The 17,053-nt window shown below is 38.1% G+C and overlaps 1 protein-coding gene and 1 pseudogene across 1 annotated transcript in view; one reads left to right on the top strand and one right to left on the bottom strand.

Annotated features, from left to right (window-relative positions):
* Positions 1-13,079, bottom strand: part of MRPL1 (mitochondrial ribosomal protein L1) — a 47,374-nt gene extending 34,295 nt beyond the window's left edge. The window contains exons 1-3 of the mRNA XM_019629461.1: positions 12,860-13,079; positions 11,489-11,591; positions 246-504 (exon numbers count right to left, since the gene is read on the bottom strand). Of these exons, the coding sequence (XP_019485006.1) occupies positions 246-504; positions 11,489-11,591; positions 12,860-12,899 (402 nt within the window). The 5' untranslated portion in view covers positions 12,900-13,079. The remainder of the gene's footprint in view (positions 1-245; positions 505-11,488; positions 11,592-12,859) is intronic.
* On the top strand, positions 9,701-10,687 carry LOC109374691 (tRNA methyltransferase 10 homolog B-like; annotated as a pseudogene).
* Positions 13,080-17,053: the final 3,974 nt, after the last annotated feature.

Below are 17,053 nucleotides of genomic sequence, written 5' to 3'. Positions count from 1 at the left end.
TGCAATTTATACCAGTGATTTTCTGGTGAATAGGAGACGTATGTTCATGGACTATGCAGAGTATGTTTCACATTATATTTTACACACGGAAAATTAAAAAACAAATATTTTTCATGATAAACTACAGAAAGAACATAAGGTTTTCTAGAAATTACTATAGGAGGCAAAAATTTTGAAAAAATAAGAAATGATAATTCATACAGCCACTGTTCACAAATAAATTTATTTTAATTGACTCTACATACCTTCTTCCCCAGCACCATATCCAGTGTCAAATCAAGATAAACACCTTGTTTTGGATTTGTAAAGTCTAGAACTTGAAATTTCTTAAGTAAGTGAATAGCTTTCTCCACCTCGTATATCTGCCTTGGATATAAGCGTTTTAAGTAGACATCATCCTCAGGTTCACCTTCCATAACGGGATATGACTTTATTTTTTCTATATCATCTTTTTTTTCATCCGATACTTTTTCTTTGGCATCTCTTTTTGTTCTCTTTGCAGGCCTTGAAAAAAGATAAATTCAAGATCAGTTATCTCAATACATATTCCAAGAGATTTTAAAAAAACAACAAAAACAATGTACATAAGACAGAAAAAATAAAGTTTATTTTAATTCTAAAGCATAGGATGCTTCACAGTTTTTCTAGTTCAACAAATATTACATGAACTTTTGTACTGTTTGCAGTTGATACAAAATCAAATAAGGCATTAATGCCGTTCTCCAAAAACTTACAGGAACAGAGAAACAGACATGAAAACAGATGATTTCAATATAATATATTATATTAAGTACCATTAGAATGTTATCGGACCTGTAAAGAACGAACATTTAATCCAGCCTAGGAGACTAAGAAAGGGTTCTGGAAGAGATGACCTCAAAGTCAATTCTTAAAGAATAGAGAAGAATTAACTCAGGTATATACCCAAGAGAAATGAAAACACATGACTACACAAAAAACTTGTACACAAATATTCATAACAGCATTATTCATTAGTCAAAAAGTAAAAACAACCCAGATGTTGATCAACTGATGAATGGATACATAAAATGTGGTATATCCATATTATGGAGTATTAATCAGCAATGAAAAGGAATGAAATACTGATACCTGCTACACTATGTATAAACCTTAAAAGCATAAATGAAAGAAGCCAGTCACAAAACACCACATATTGTATGATTCCGTTTATATGAACTATCCAGAATGGGCAAATCTTTAGAGATGAAAGTAGACTTGGTGGCTGTCTAGGGCTGGGGAGAGGGGATTAGGGAAAAGAGGAGTGACTGCCAATTGGAATGGGGTTTTTGGGGAAAATCATAAAACTATTCTAAAACTGACTGTGATGATAGTTGCACAACTCTGAATATACCAAAAACCACTGAACAGTATACTTCAAATGGGTGAACTGTATGATATGTAAATTATCTCAATAAAGCTATTATAAAAAAAATAGCTAGCCAGGCAAAGACACAACATAATAAAAGTACTAAGACATGAAGCAGAATGGTACACAAAGGGAGCTATTTTAAGTTCTAACTGACTAGAGCAGGGGTTGGCAAACTTTTTCTGTAAAGGACCAGATAGCAAATATTTTACGGTCTCTTATTTCAGTGACTCAACTCTGCCACAGTAATGTGAAAGCAGCCATAGACAATACAAAAATTAACGAGTATAGCTGTGTTCCAATAAAACTTTATTTATAAACACTGGTCTAAATTTCATAATTTTCATGTGTCACAAAACACTGTTCTTTTTAACTTTTTTTCCAATCATTTAAAAATGTAAAAACCACTCAGCTCATGAAGCATACAAAAGTAGATTGCGCACCAGATTTTTCAGCCCACTGGCCATATTTTTCTGACTCTTGAACTAAAGAGTAAAGCAGAAGGCAAGAAACAGCAGAGGATGACGCTAGTGGATCTAGGTCACAAAGGGCAACCTCTAGAGGCAAGGAGAAGCCAATGAACAGCAGTGATATCTGTATTTCAAGTAGGGTATTCTAGCTGCAATGTAAGGGATGGTTTTGAAGGAAACTTGGCTGGAGACAATGAAGAGACTATTCCCTCCCTTCCTTCTCAAGGAGACATGAAAACCTGAGCCAGAACAGTAATGGCAATAGGCTGGAGAAGATGAGAGATCACAATGATATTTACAAGGTAAATATTGAATATAGGGAAAAGGAAAAAGACTCTAGAAGACTTCTAGAATAGGTTTCTGGCTTGGGTAACTAGACATAGAGTAGTATGGTTAACTAAGACCAGAAATAAAGAAACAAAACAGGGATGTAGTCAGAGATGAGTTCAGTTTAGAGGAATATACAGAATGGGTGTGGGGTTAGTTTCATCATTGTCCCCAATTCTTTATTCCTATTAACCTAAAAATAAAAGACCAAAGTGAGAGTCAACAAGCATTTATTTGAAATTCAAACAAATAGCTATTGTGGAAACACTGACCCATGAAGAAACACAGTGTTCCAATTAGGTAGTGAAGGTGAGGAGTATTTGGGAGAAAGGGAAGGGGAACAATTATGTCAATTACATCATCAAATACATCAACAGAAGAAAGGCATTTCGATAGGTGCAAATAAGCTAACAAACATAGTGATGCTAATTCTAAACAATGTTTTAATTTTCAGTCAAGGTCATAATATCTGCTTTCTTGTTAACTTTGCAAACAGTTGTTTGGGATATAAGGTTGCAATCCAAAGTTGTTTTTATCCAGTTTTAACATTCCAAAGGTTTGAGGAATAATACCTACAAGGCAGTTCCTACGGGATAACAGCTCCAACTGCATTTTAAAGTGGCTCCATTTATATTATTGCTTACACACACACACACACACCCCTCCTCCATTCAAGTCCCTTTGCTAAGTGACTCTGCAAGTTCCTCCCATGTCAAGAAGTGAAGTGTATTTCCCAGCACCTTGTTTTGGCCATGTGACTAGTTTGGCCAAAAGAATAAAGCAAAAGTGACAGTTTCTCTGCTCTAAACTTAGGCCATAAGCTTCTTTATTTCAAGATTTCAGAGGCAACAGAAATGCCCTAGCTGCAGGGACTTATTTGGCTGGTGGGGAGGCGGGATGGGAAAACCAACATTTTATTTTAAAATAAATGCATTAAGAGGTTTATTTGGGTAAATGGTCCCTAGTGGATTTTCCCCCAGAAAGGGGGAAGGAACAAGCAGTAGACATTTCTCTTTGGACAGAAGCTAGAAGGCAGGAAATACTGTGCAATGTCACCATGAGCACCTCCAGCTGTATTAGTGTCATTAGAATAAATTTGATTATGATGGTGAAAAAAAAAAAGCCATAAGATGCTTCATGTGTTTCCACTTGTATGTTTGCATTTATGCCATTTTCATAAGAACATGCCTGAGCTAGCCCAAAAGTGAGAAGATGAGACACGTGAAACGGAGCTGCCCCCACAGAGCCCCAGGCAAGATTAGACAATTCTCACCTAACCTGCCTACTCACAGATGTGCAGCAAGCCCAGCCAAAGTCATCAGAAACATCCATCCGAACCTATCTTAGATCAGCTGACCCACAGATGTGTGGGCAATGATAAATAATTGTGGGGTGGTTTGTTATACAGCAAAAACTAACCAGGTGTTTACAGAATATCTAAGAAAATATGTTCAACAGCTAGTTAAGAGTTTAAAGCTAAGAAAAAAAGACATAAGTAGAAGTGATACACACACACACACACACACACACACACACACACACACATATATTGGGTTGTCGGAAAAGTCATGACGTATTTTTTCTATGTTCTTTGTTGCAAAAATGCTTCATGACTTTTCCGACAACCCAATATGTTAGTTTCAGGTGTACAAAACATGGTTAGACATTTAAACCCCTTACAAAGCGATAACCCCACCAAGTCTACTACCCATCTGACATCATACATAGCTATTACAGTATCATTGACTATATTCTCTATGCTGTACTTTACATCCTGTGACTATGTATGTATGTATGTATGCGTGTGTGTGTGTGTGTATTATGTATATATATACTTAATTACAATTAACATTCAATATTATTTTATATTATTTTCATGTGTACAGTGCAGTGGTTAGGCACTTATATAATCTATGAAGTGACCCCCCACCCCCACCTCGATAAGTCCAGTACCCTTCTGACACCCTACATAGTCTTCACATTAATTATATTCCCCATACTGTATTTCACATCCCTGTGACTATTCTGTGACTACCAATTTGTACTTCACCTTTCTCATCCATCACCTCAACCCCCTCCCATCTGGCAACCATCAGATTGTTCTCTGTATCTATGAGTTTATTTTTGTTTTGTTTGTTCATTTATTCTGTTCTTTAGATTCCACATATAAGTAAGATCATATGGCATTTGTCTTTAGCAGTCTGACTTATTTCACTTAGCATAATATCGTCTAGGTCCATCCACATTGTTGCAAATGGTTAAGATCTTTTTCTTTCTTATGGAAAAGTAATATTCCATTGTATAAATGTACCACAATTTCTTTATCCAATCATCTATTGATGGGCATTTCGGTTGTTCCCATATCTTGGCTGTTGTGAATAGCGCTACAGTAAACATAGAGGTTCATATATTTTTTCGAATTACTGTTTTGGGTTTCTTTGGATAAATACCCAGGAGTGGAATTGTTGGGTCATAAGGTAGTTCTATTTTTTTTTTTTTTGAGGAACCTCCATACTGTTTTCTATAGTAGCTGCACCAATTTGCAATCCCACCAACAGTGCACAAGGGTTCCCTTTTCTCCACATCCTCACCAGCCTTGTTGTTTGTTGATTTATTGATGATAGCCATTCTGACCGGATTGAGGTGGTATCTCATGGTGGTTTTTATTTGCATTTCTCTGATGATTAGTGAGGTTCAGCATCTTTCTTATGTCTATTGGCCATCTGTATGTCCTGTTTGGAGAAATGTCTGTTCAGGTCCTCTGCCCATCTCTTAATTGAATTGTTTGTTTTTTGGGGGTTGAGTTGTATAACTTTTTTATAAATTTTGGATATTAACCCCTTATTAGCTGTATCATTGGCAAACATTTTCTCCCATTCAGTAGGATGTCTTTTTGTTTTGTTGATGGTTTCCTTTGCTGTGAAAAAACTTTTTAGTTTGATGTAGTCCCATTTGTTTATTTTTTCTTTTGTTTTCCTTGCCCGAGGAGATATATCAGTAAATATATTACTAAGGGTAATAATGTCTGAGAGTTTAGTTCCTATATTTTCTCCTAGGAGTTTTATGGTTGCGGGTCTTACATTTAAGTCCCAATGCTCATTTTTAATAGGACACAGGTGTCCTTTTGGACTGATGACAACAAATCTAAGCAGGTGCCCAAATGGATGGATGAAATAGGCCTCAATAGCTACCTAGGAAGTACTTCACAAAATTCTGAAACATTCCAAACTGGAGAAATCACATTACTTTATATTTAGTGAAAGAGCAGTGAGGCCAATAGAAGAAGGAACTTAGAGAACATGTTTTAGGAATAAACTCTCTAACTAAATTAAACAAAATAAAAGTACCGTAGTTGCAACCTACAGAGTTACTTCATATAAATGCTGAAGTATTTTTAATCACCCCTACATTTTTAATCATGGCTGAACCTGTCCTAATTTGCAATTAATATGAAATTCCCAGTGGCTGAAATATGATTTTAAATCAATGAATATTCACAAAACCCAATAAAAGTCTGATACATAAAGTATATATCAGTTGGGTATATAATAATTTATACTTTGGACTTTGTTTCACAAAATATTTGAGGTGATTCGGTGAAAACGTTTTTAAGTTACAAATGGAGCACTACTTTAGTAAAAAAAAAAAGTATAACATCATTATAACACAGATCAAATAGGACTCTAAGGAAAACACGTTCTTAAAAAAAAAACTGCAATTGAACAAAATCAATCAATAACTAATTTCATAGACACACTGCCTGTTTTTCATGACCCTACAAAAAAATGTCTATTTTTATTCATAAGAATCACTTCCAGAAGACCTTTGTTACTCATGCAATTATGTAAGGCTCTATCAGGAGAGCTTAAATACTATGATTCTCAAAGCTTAAAATAAATCATTATAAAAAGGTTTTTGGGAAGGTGAAGGAGAAACCCCTGGCAGTCTGAATCAAAAGACAGAATTTAGCTGCAGTTACCTGGGTAACTAAACCACATGATTAAATGAGTAATAAGAGACTGTACTCAGGTAATAACTTTCTGCCTGCCTCATCTGTCCCCTAACTCCAAAAGCAGGAAAGAAAAAATAATTCCACGCTCATTCTCAAATAAAATAGAAGAAAAAAATCCATGCTATATAAAGCTCACTTCAAGACCTTTGAAGATCTGTGATCCCAGAGATTCAAGTCCTTTGAAGGCTGAAGAATCTTTTACACTGAAAAATTATAAGCGGGGGAGGCATACAACCTCTGTCAAACTAAACTGAATTAAACAGAGCTGAAAAGAAAAAGCTTAGGGCATGTAACTATTAATAGAATGCAAATGTCTGGAATTCTTATTTCTCAGTGTAAATCACATAAATAAATTCACTAACATTTCTGATGCTGGTTTATTCATTAAACTAAATGCAGAAGTTCTGCTTCTGCTTGCAATATAAAAGCTGACGGAATAAAACCCAGTCAATAATAATACAAATAAATGAAAATTTAAAAAAACAAAAGCTGAAAAGAGCTTTAATAGAAAGAGTCAGATAAAAATCACAACTTTTCTTGAACCCATCACAGAGCTGAGATAGCATGGCAACCAAATAGCCTGAAATCCAAGGAGAGTCAGGCCAGAGAGTCAGCCCACACTCCCCACCCCCGCCCCACATGTATACCACCAGGATGGTCTCACCTGTAGCAGAGGATGAGAAGGAGGCAAGCAAATGAGAAAAAAAGAAATCAGCTAAAATTTTAGGGCTAGTGTGACAGTATAAACCCCCTGGGAGACACAGACACAAGAGGAGTTCACACTCCATTCAGAGGCCCTTTCCACAGACCTCCACCAGATACTCCTGGGAAAGACTGGAGCAGGCCAAGAGACTAGAAAGCTTCCACAGAGGGTACAGGCATGGAGGAGATAAGCCACTGCTGCCAGAAAGGCATGTAACCCTGAAACCCTCCAGGGCACAGGTAAACACACCCACTGTACACAGGGAAAAGAAAGAAGAAAAAAAACCACTAAAACTTCTACCACTGGGGGTAGGGCAGGAAACAGTCCTGAGTGCAGTATCCTCTACCAATAAAGTTGGGGAAGGGCCTGGGCATTCTCAAGCAAGACTGCAATAGATACATACCATGGGGAAAAGGGACAGAAATATTGAGAAAACCCCTCCCCCAGGTCCAGCCACATTGGGCCTACTTAAGACGCAGGCTGGATTTGGAAAATACAGAATCCCTCTCTCACCTATCATCTGCCTAACAAGCACTGAGTAATAATCAACAGCAGTCTACTACCAGGGGAGGGGCAAAAGTATGGAGAGAGATGACCCACCTCCCTACAGCCCCTGAGGTGCAGCCGCACAGGCAAGACAGAGAGCTGATCATGGACCAGGAACACTGAGAAAAACCTACCAGCAACCCAGCCCCCACCCACCCCAAGCACAAGGTGACAGTACAGAAATTTGAAGCTGATGGTAACCACAGCAACAACAAAACCAAAACCTAGCTCAAAGGACTGGATTGACCCAACGCTGTAACAGACAGGCATGAGACACGTGCATTTCCAGGAATAAAAATTACTTCAGTCTCGAACGTTCTACACAAAATGTCTGGCAGTCAACAACAAAAAACTGAGATACTTGAGAAAGAAAAAGACTCTATTGTCAAAAGAGAAACAGAGCCAGAGTCAGAGATGACACAGGGGCCTTTTTTTTTTTTTTTTAATCAGGATCTGCCATTGGCAAACCACAGGTATAGGTATATACACATACATGGGGGAGTGGGGAGGTTCAGAATAACAAGAGGGAAAAAAAGCAAACAAAAGCCCCTTTATGCTGTGTCAGAACCTAAATAAAAAAAAGTTAGCCATGAAAAAAACATTAGTGTATTATAAAGTCAATAAATTAAAAAATTAAAACAAATTATGAATTATGAATATTAATTATGAATATGAATTCATAGAATTATGAATACTATGATTCTCATTAAGCTACTGAATAACTCCATTGACAGACATAAAAAAATTGCTAATAATGTTTCATAATTTTAAGTGTCTGTATTTCTTATGCTATGCTTTACAGGTGAATGAAATTGTTTTAAAAGTTGTACTAGAATAGAATATGGCAAAGATATAAAACAAAAACTTTCTATAGAATAAAAGAAAACACTTAAAGATAAAAATATTGTCAAAATAATTAACTTCCTTAATAAACAAGTACTTGAACAAAGCAGAAAGAAACAAACACACACACACCCCAACAGAAATATGGGCAAAAGATATCAATTAGAAATACACTGAAGAAACAAAGATTTATAACATCCAGATTATTAGGAATGTGGAAAAGTAAGCACTCGCACCACTGAGTGGGAATGTAAATTGTTACAACCTATATTTCTCCAACTTCTCGACAACAAAAAGAATCCAGGTATTATTCACACTCAAAAGAAGCCTCCTTTCCAGTTACATTTCCACCACCTGCCTCTTCATCCTATATTCAAGTCATATCAGACTGTATTACAACCATATTATTTACTTTCATGCCTCCACACCACTGAACACCTTTCTCCTAATTCTCCTGCAAAATTCTACCTATCTTTCAAGACCTAGCTCAAATACTTCTTGCCCTACTCTCTTCCAGGTTGAATTAATTAACCTTTCATCTGTGATCCCAGAGCACTAGGTCCATTCCTCTACTATAACTGTTAAAACATATTAAAGTTACAGCACAGAAATGTGCTAATTCATATATATAAAGAGCTCCTACTAAGCAATGGACAAAAAAAATGGGAATAAGACACGAGCAGAAAATTCACATTAAAGAAAATATAAATGGCTTGTAGACATAGAGAAAATAGGTATTCTAATAATACCTGCTGGTAAGGGCATAAATTGGCAAGATCTCTATGAAGGCAATTTGGTATTACCTATCAAAACTATAAATGCACACACCTCTTGACTCAATTCTATTTCTCAGAATTTACACTACAAATATAGTCATAATATTTGACGAGATCTATGCACATGATTATTCACTGTAGGATCATTTGTAATAGAAAAAGACTGAAAAGATAAATGTGTATCAAAAGAATGGTTAAATAAATTATGGTAAATTCACACAATGCAATATTATACCTATGTTCAAAAGTTGATTCACGGGGGTAGGGACGAGGGGGCTTTAGGCGAGTACTGCAGTCGCATTCGCAAGCGGGGAGCACTCTGGAGAAGCGCATTCACCAGCCGTGTGGCCTGTGTCCCACACCTTCTTGGTGCTTTCCCCTCCTGTCTCCTCTCACACTTGCAGCCTGTGCGCCAGGCAGGACCCACAGGCGGAGTCCTTCCAGCCTGAGGTCTAGGTTTTCTAGCGCTGAAGGTGCCTGAGGCGTGGAGCCAGCTTCAGTGGACAAAAATTTAGAATGAGAAAATGAGAGAAGCACACAGAGACTGGTCCTTTACATAGCATCTAGGGATCTGCTAATCAGGTGGGACTTAGGTTAGAAAACTCAGAAATGGGGGACAGAGGACTAACTAAGCACATGGACTGGAAATTGAAAGGGAGTGCTCAGGAAACAGAGTAACATGTGCCGCAAGAGCAAGAAGTCATCCTCAAAGACACAGGTAAAGATGGATCTCTGAAAGCTTCCGGCTTCTGCAGATTGATGTGGAATGTGAGCATCACCAGGGAGAGACCCTGCCCACAGGCAGTGCAGTGTTGTGCTCATTTTCAAAAAATTTTGTTTTCTGGGTAACCTAAAAAAAATGTCCAAAGAAAACAGAGACACTGAGAAAAAAAGCTGCAACAAAGAAGAGCAAAAGAAAGCAAAAAAAAAAAAGAAAGAAGAAAAGCCAATCGTGTAGAAAATTCAGGCATCTGCCCCCAGCATAGCAAACGTTTTCTGAGATCCTTAACCAAGGAGAAACTTTTGGAAGCCAAACACTCAGGACCAAGACTCTTATCGATTTGAGTATGACCCACACATGTCTAGGAAGGAATTCAGTAGATTGGCTGGACAGATCCGAAGGTTGTATGGTTCAAATAAAAAAGCGAACAGGCCATTTTGGATCTGCCTCGCTGGATTCACAACAGACAGTCAGTCCCCTATATGAAGAGGGTTTAAGGATGAATGATGGATTTTCTAGTTACCTGCTAAGCATAACAGAAGAAGATGCTTTAGTTTATTTCCCCTGAAAACCCTTGTGTACCTGACTCCTGACTCTGAACATGCTCTTGAAGATGTTGATCTCAACAAAGTTTACATCCTTGGTAGACTTATGGATGAAAGCATTCAGAAAAGGTGACGTTTCAAAAGGTCCAAGAACATTCTGTCAAGACAGCCCACTTGCCAATCCAGGAATACATGGTCAGGCGCAAGAATGAGAAAAACTATCATTCAGAGATATTGGCCATCAATCAAGTATTTGATATCCTGTCCCCTTACTATGAGACTCAAAACTGGCCTGAAGCACTAAAGAAAGGAGTTCCTTCCAGAAAAGGCTCTGTTCTTCAGAACTCGGTGGAATGATGGGCAGCCTAAGACAGCAGCTGCAGGAGGCGAAATTGCTGGAGGGGCCTTGACCAAAGAGCAGAGCAAACAGTAGCGATGGCACACATTAGCCTTTACTTGCCATCTTGGATCTTCACTAGAATATAAGTTACTAATAAGAGGGACCACATTTTATGTATGTTCTTTTATATCTTCCATAGTGCCTGGCTCACAGGATGTGCCCAGATATACATGTTAACTAAGTAAAAACGTTTACATAACAAGGAATTAGCCCTTAAAAAAAAAAAGTTGATTCATTAGTAATAAGGTACTCCTATCACCCATGAAATTACAAGAGTTTCAGGAGCTCTGTATCAGGAACTGGGTCAAAGACCAAATATTAGAACAAAAGATGCTCCTAGCATCCTTATCACTCAGGAGATTTACAAGGCTTTTAGTAGCTGCATTCAGGACTGGGCAGGAACCAATATAAATATTTCTTACTGTCACAAAATCCTAGCTTCACCAGTTACGAGCTCTGTGACCTTGGGCAAGTTATATAATCTACCCATGCCTTGCTTTTTGTCTCTGAAAGAGAGCATAGCAACAATAGCTTCCACCTAAGGTTGCTGTAGGGATTAAATTCATTATTGAATGTTCGTGTTCAATAAATGTTAAGTATTATTATAAGTCAAATCTTTTGTTCATGACTGTAAGGTCAAAGAAGCAGAGATGAACTTTTACAACTGTATGTCCCTGTACCTCTTTATGGAACCAAGAATAATATTTTTTTAATGAAAATTTTAAATGACAGCAAATGAAATAAAAACAAAAACTTACTTTGTAGCAGCAGCAAAATGTCTGCTGGGCACTTGAACACATACAGAGCAAGGATAGAAAGGTGTTATCTTGGAAAGACTATGCCTTTGATGCTGTATCACAACTTCAAAGAAAAAAACATGTAAAATATTAATATTAAATAAGCATTACATTCACAATTTTTACATTCTTAATCGTGTTTTCCAAAACAAAAATATTCAATATTTTGTAATTTATAGTCATTCTTTAAAAAGAGTAATAATGGACACTCCACTTCTTGAAACTAAATTCAAGTAAACACATCTAATTGAACCATTTTGTCTTATTTTTAATTTAATCTAGCTTAGGCTCAGAATATGTTAGCCCTATTAGTACAAATATGTATATGTATCCTGAATTTCTTTTAATAATTTAAATTTCATTCATTTTTTATATAGATAACGCATTCACAGAGTTGCCCAAGGTACTTCTGAATCATAAAAACAAAATGGAGGGAATCGCCTTACCAGAACTCAAGACTTATAAAGCTATGGTAATTAAGACAATTTGGTATTGGCACAAGTATAGAAAGACAGGATAATAAAACAATAAACAGCCCAATAACAGGTTCGTGCACATATGGATATATGAAGTATGTAAAAAGGAAGTGATGCTGGATGCTGCCTCCATCTAAAGATCTACCTTAATTAAATAATAATACATATCACTATGCTTCAAAAACACAAAAGAAAATTATAAGAAACATTGTACCAAAAAAGGGCTGTCATCCTAGCCCTTAGTTGGACCTTATTAAATGCTGAAGAGTTGCTACCAAGAAGTATGCCAAATGACAAATGTTGATCCAAATTAAGACAACCTCTTTGGAAGGTAAGAATTATTGGAATCACCTGCAACGATGTTGCACTCCGAAAGCACCGAGCATTTTGTAAACGTTTACAGTTGTGAGCCACACACACACACACACACACACACACACATATATATATATATANATATATATATATATATATATATGTATATATATACACACCTTTGCCTTATCAGAACCCACTTCACCTATCAAACTTCCTCCCTGCCCCACAGCCCATCCCCAGTATCGGAGGCAGAACCCTGTCCTTGCCCCTGTCCCTTACCGGTGGCTGGAGGAGTGTCAATGTACATATCCCTCCCACTCGTAGGGTGGACGGCTCCACAAAGGAAAGAAACTACAAATATTGATAAGGTCGCTTTTCAGTAGTAATGACCCTCTAGAGAACCTAGAGCCCAGAAAGAGCAGGAGGTCCCCGGTGCAGCCCCGAGCCTGGGAGATTCCGGCTTGCACTTGGCTGCAACTAGAGACTCCGTGCCAGAAGTCGTTTCCCGCCCGCAAGCCCAGACAACCCCTTGCTTTACCTCTACCGAGGCATCTTACGGCCGCCGCCATGTTAACCATTCCGGATGGTGTTGCCGAAATTGCTCCTACGCTCCAACTTGAAAGAGATTTTGACAAGGTTCCCTTCCGGAACTGGCAGAGGGGAAAAAGCAGCAAGAGGAAAGGGGCGGGAACCAAAATAGGCTTCTTGCCAGCGCGGGAGGGAGCAGGACGCTGTGCCCCGTGGCGGTGTAACGGCCAGTCCTCCGTGCTGCCCGGGACTGTGGGTTTCGTGGTTCCGGTGCAATAGCTTAAACATCTTCAGGGAAATCTGGTCTTCCTGGAAAATACGGTCCTGTTGGCGATGCCCTATTTTATTACCCCTCCCCCTTTTTTTAATTCTGCAGTTGCACTCAAAACAGTCATTTTAATAGATTGTGAGAGTACCCAAGAAAAGAAGAAAAACGGAAAACCTGAAGAATCTCAGCAGCTTCCACCGCCACATTTCTAGCGTTTGTGAAAACTAAAATTCGCCGGGTTTTCCACTACCACCCAACGTGGGCGTCCCAATTACTAACAAACTTTCTTTTAACTCAGCGCAAGCAGCAGGGCTTTAAATTAATCTTAATAATGAGCTCTACATTTTGCCCCTGCTGGCAAACTGCCATTAGGATCAATTGAATAATACTTGGCAAATTTATATAACACTTCCAGTTTTAAATTGGCAGACTGAAACCTACGCACAGGTTCTCCTGACTGGGGGGGGGGGGGGGGGGGGAGTCAGTATCCTTTCCATTTACATCACAGCTGTGGGTATGGTTTATGTAATACAAATCTGGTCACAGATCATACCAATTCACAGTTTAAACAAAACCCTCCAGTGTGACTATCCCTGAAGCTGCTTCTGGCCTCTGCCTGCCTCCCCAGCCTCAACCCCCCTGCCTACCTACAGTCCCCCTCACCTCATCATACACACACACACACACACACACACACACACTCACACACACACAGAGAGTTTCTCATCCTGGAGATCCCGGTCATTCTGTCCCCTATGTTTGGAATATCTTGTACCAGGTCACCTAGGTAACTTTTTTTAAGATTTCAGCTCAGCCTTGACTGACTGATGAAGCCCCTCCCTCCTCTCTTCCCAGGCTAAGTTACAGCCATCTCTTTGTGATTTTGTACAGTATCCAGGGCTTATATCTGTTTTTGTTTATTTTTAAACAGTTTTATTAAGATATAATTCACATACCATATGATTCAATCTAAATTGTACAATTCAGTGGTTTTTAGTATATTTACAGAATTGTGCAACCATCACCACGATATATCTGCTTTTCCCACCAGTCTGAGCTTATTTGGGGCAGAAACCATGACTTACTCATTTTTGAAACCTTAGCATATACTACAGTACCTGGCACATAGCAGACCGTCTAAATGTTTGTTGAGTAAATGAATGTATGCATGCATGAATCAGTGACTCAATTAGAATAGCAAGCCTGCAAAATTAACTTGCTTCTGTGAAGCTAGCTGCCCACAGGAAGTTGGGCTAGACCAAAGTTAGGAATTTCACAATCCTTTATTTCATATTTATATATGTACTCACCTACAAGATTTCTAATTTATTGTCCTGTCTTGTTAACACCTAAGCAGTTACTTCAAGTGTTCCACACCCATTTATGGCTGTTATAAAAAAAAACTCAAACAACTTGAATCTTTTCTTACTCCCTCCTTTCTCTTCTTCCTTTCTGTTCACAAATATGTGAGTGCCTGCCATGTGTCGTGCAGTATACTTAAGCTATGCATATGAGTAGATGTGGTGACTAAAACCAAAACAACCATTGCTCTTATGATACTTAAAAATGAATTTCATTTGAAGCTAAATGATGGAATTGGAGTAAGTTCACCAAATCCAGTCAGACAAAAACAAACACAGGAAATAGAGGTGCTGGTCCTTAGATTCTACATTCCTCCCTTTCCATAGCTGGAGTCAGTTGGCCCCCATCTGTGTACTTCTTTATGTATCCTGTTAAAAAGAGAATTTCAATGTCCAATATTGGAACTCAGAGTAACATGTAGTATGCTGATTAAAGCAATGTCCTGTAGAGGTACAGTTTACCTGATTGCCCACTTTGAGCACCAGAACTTGATGGCATTAGTCAGGTGGGCTCCAAAGTCCAATTATCTATATGACAATATAGAAAGAGGTTATTTTGCTTGCGATTTATACAAACTACAAAAATCCACTCTGAAATGGGAACTCCAAGCCTCTAAATATTTAATACATGAGGTTCTCACCGAAGAGAGGCAGTAGAGCATTCTGGTTAAGCAATGGTGCTCTGAAGCTAAACTTCCTAGGTTTGAATCCCAGTATCACCACTACTAGCTGTGTCACATGGGGAAAGTTACTATACCTGTCTAGACCTCAGTTTCCTTATCTGTGATATTGGGCTAATAATAAGATAATTTACTGAGGTTCTTAATACAGTACCTGGCACAGAGTAAACATTCATTAAATGGTACATGTCATTAGTAAGGATCCAGTGAGAGCAAAATGAATAAGCTGTTCTAGTACGCCTTCTTCTAATATCTGCTTATTTCTTAATATGATACATGCTATTCTTGTCCCTACATGTGTTAGGATGTCACTTTCTTTTATATCATAACTTTTGTTAGTATTCGCAGAAAACCTTGAGACTGTGTTTATGCACTTCCTTAAAGTTCACTTTAAACACAACTTTTCCCAGTTGATTTCTAGGAAGACTTACACTCTCCAGGAGCAGTGGCAACATGCCAGAGGCCTGCCTGCTTGGCTAAGAAAAGCTTCTAAATATTTGCCTAGCCCTGTAGATCTCTCGATCTGTTTTCTGCCTTCTTCAACCACATTCCAGTTGCGCTAGAAACTTCATTGTAAGAAGAGGCACTTCCCATTTGGGGTTCAAGTTGAAAGTGGGTTCTCTTATTGGACAAAAATAAGGAACTCCATGATATTTCCTACTTCAGTAGTGTGTACTAGAATCAGTTATTAAAACTCATATTTCTGGCCTCCACCCACACAGAGTTTCTGATCCAGTAGGCCTAGAATAGTCCCATGAATTTGCATTTATCATAGGTTCTCAGTTGATGCTGATATACTGGTTCAGAGACTACACTTTAAAATACCATTCCCTATTGTAATACTATAAATGTTTGCATCCATACCTCCCATTAGCTTGGGAAGAAGTTGTTTTGTTTAACAGTTTAATGCTCCATTTAATATAGTCAATAAAAACACAAATTTCCCCACATGTTATGTCTCTAAGACCAGAATCTACCCACTCTTATGTTCTCTTCCTCTGTGCAGTAACTGCTATTCCATACCTGGATTTCAGCTACAAAACTATCCATCTGTCAGCTGGGCAAATTTCCAGGGTCTGCCTATCTGCCTCTCTGGGTTTTAAGTATTACCAACTCCTAGATTCCTTTCCCTCCTTGTGATTACTTCAGACTCAGATTTTTTTTTCATGAAGAAATGACAAGAATAATGATTTCTTAGTCTTAAGGTTGAAATTTTGATGAGGAATTGGAACTCATTTTTTCTGCCTTGCCTCCCCCATATATGAGAGTTTCTCCATCCAAAAACACCTGCAGACTATTTTAATTCCAGGTTGAATTAGGAGATTTAGAACTGTCCAGTGGAATTGCTGGTAAATGTTTAATAACTGGCTCCCAGTACAACAGAAATGAATTTGTAGCATTTGTCCAACTCCATGGTACAAATATTCACACAATAGCTGATTTCAAGCACCAAACATGAAATCAACTGACTCACATAATTTCTGACAACTTAGCACTTGGTTTTCACATGATTACAGCACACTACTGGAAGTTTCCTGATAAAAGCTTTTGGTAACTTTTATAAGGCCTAAACCAAATCTATTCATCCTAGAGCCACACTTCTCAAACTTTACTGCAAATACAAATCACCTGGGGATCTTATTAAAATGTACATTCTAATTTAGTAGGTCTCGGGGTGGGGGAGCCTGAGACTGATTTCTAAGAGGCTCCTAAGTGATGTTGCTGGTCCATGGACCACACTTTAGTAGAATCCTAGAACACATCTAAGAGCAAAATTCATATTTTTTATCATTAGTCCCAAACAACCCTTTTGAATGGGCTCTCTCTATCTTCCTAATACAGAGAATAAACTTTGTGGGTCCCCAAATTCCTGGGTATAACCTCCATGACCTATG

Source organism: Hipposideros armiger, unplaced genomic scaffold (genome assembly GCF_001890085.2).
Source record: "Hipposideros armiger isolate ML-2016 unplaced genomic scaffold, ASM189008v1 scaffold_857, whole genome shotgun sequence".
Classification (NCBI taxonomy): domain Eukaryota; kingdom Metazoa; phylum Chordata; class Mammalia; order Chiroptera; family Hipposideridae; genus Hipposideros; species Hipposideros armiger.
The sequence above is the reverse complement of the archived record's forward strand: the minus strand, read 5'-3'. Positions and strand labels throughout refer to the sequence as shown.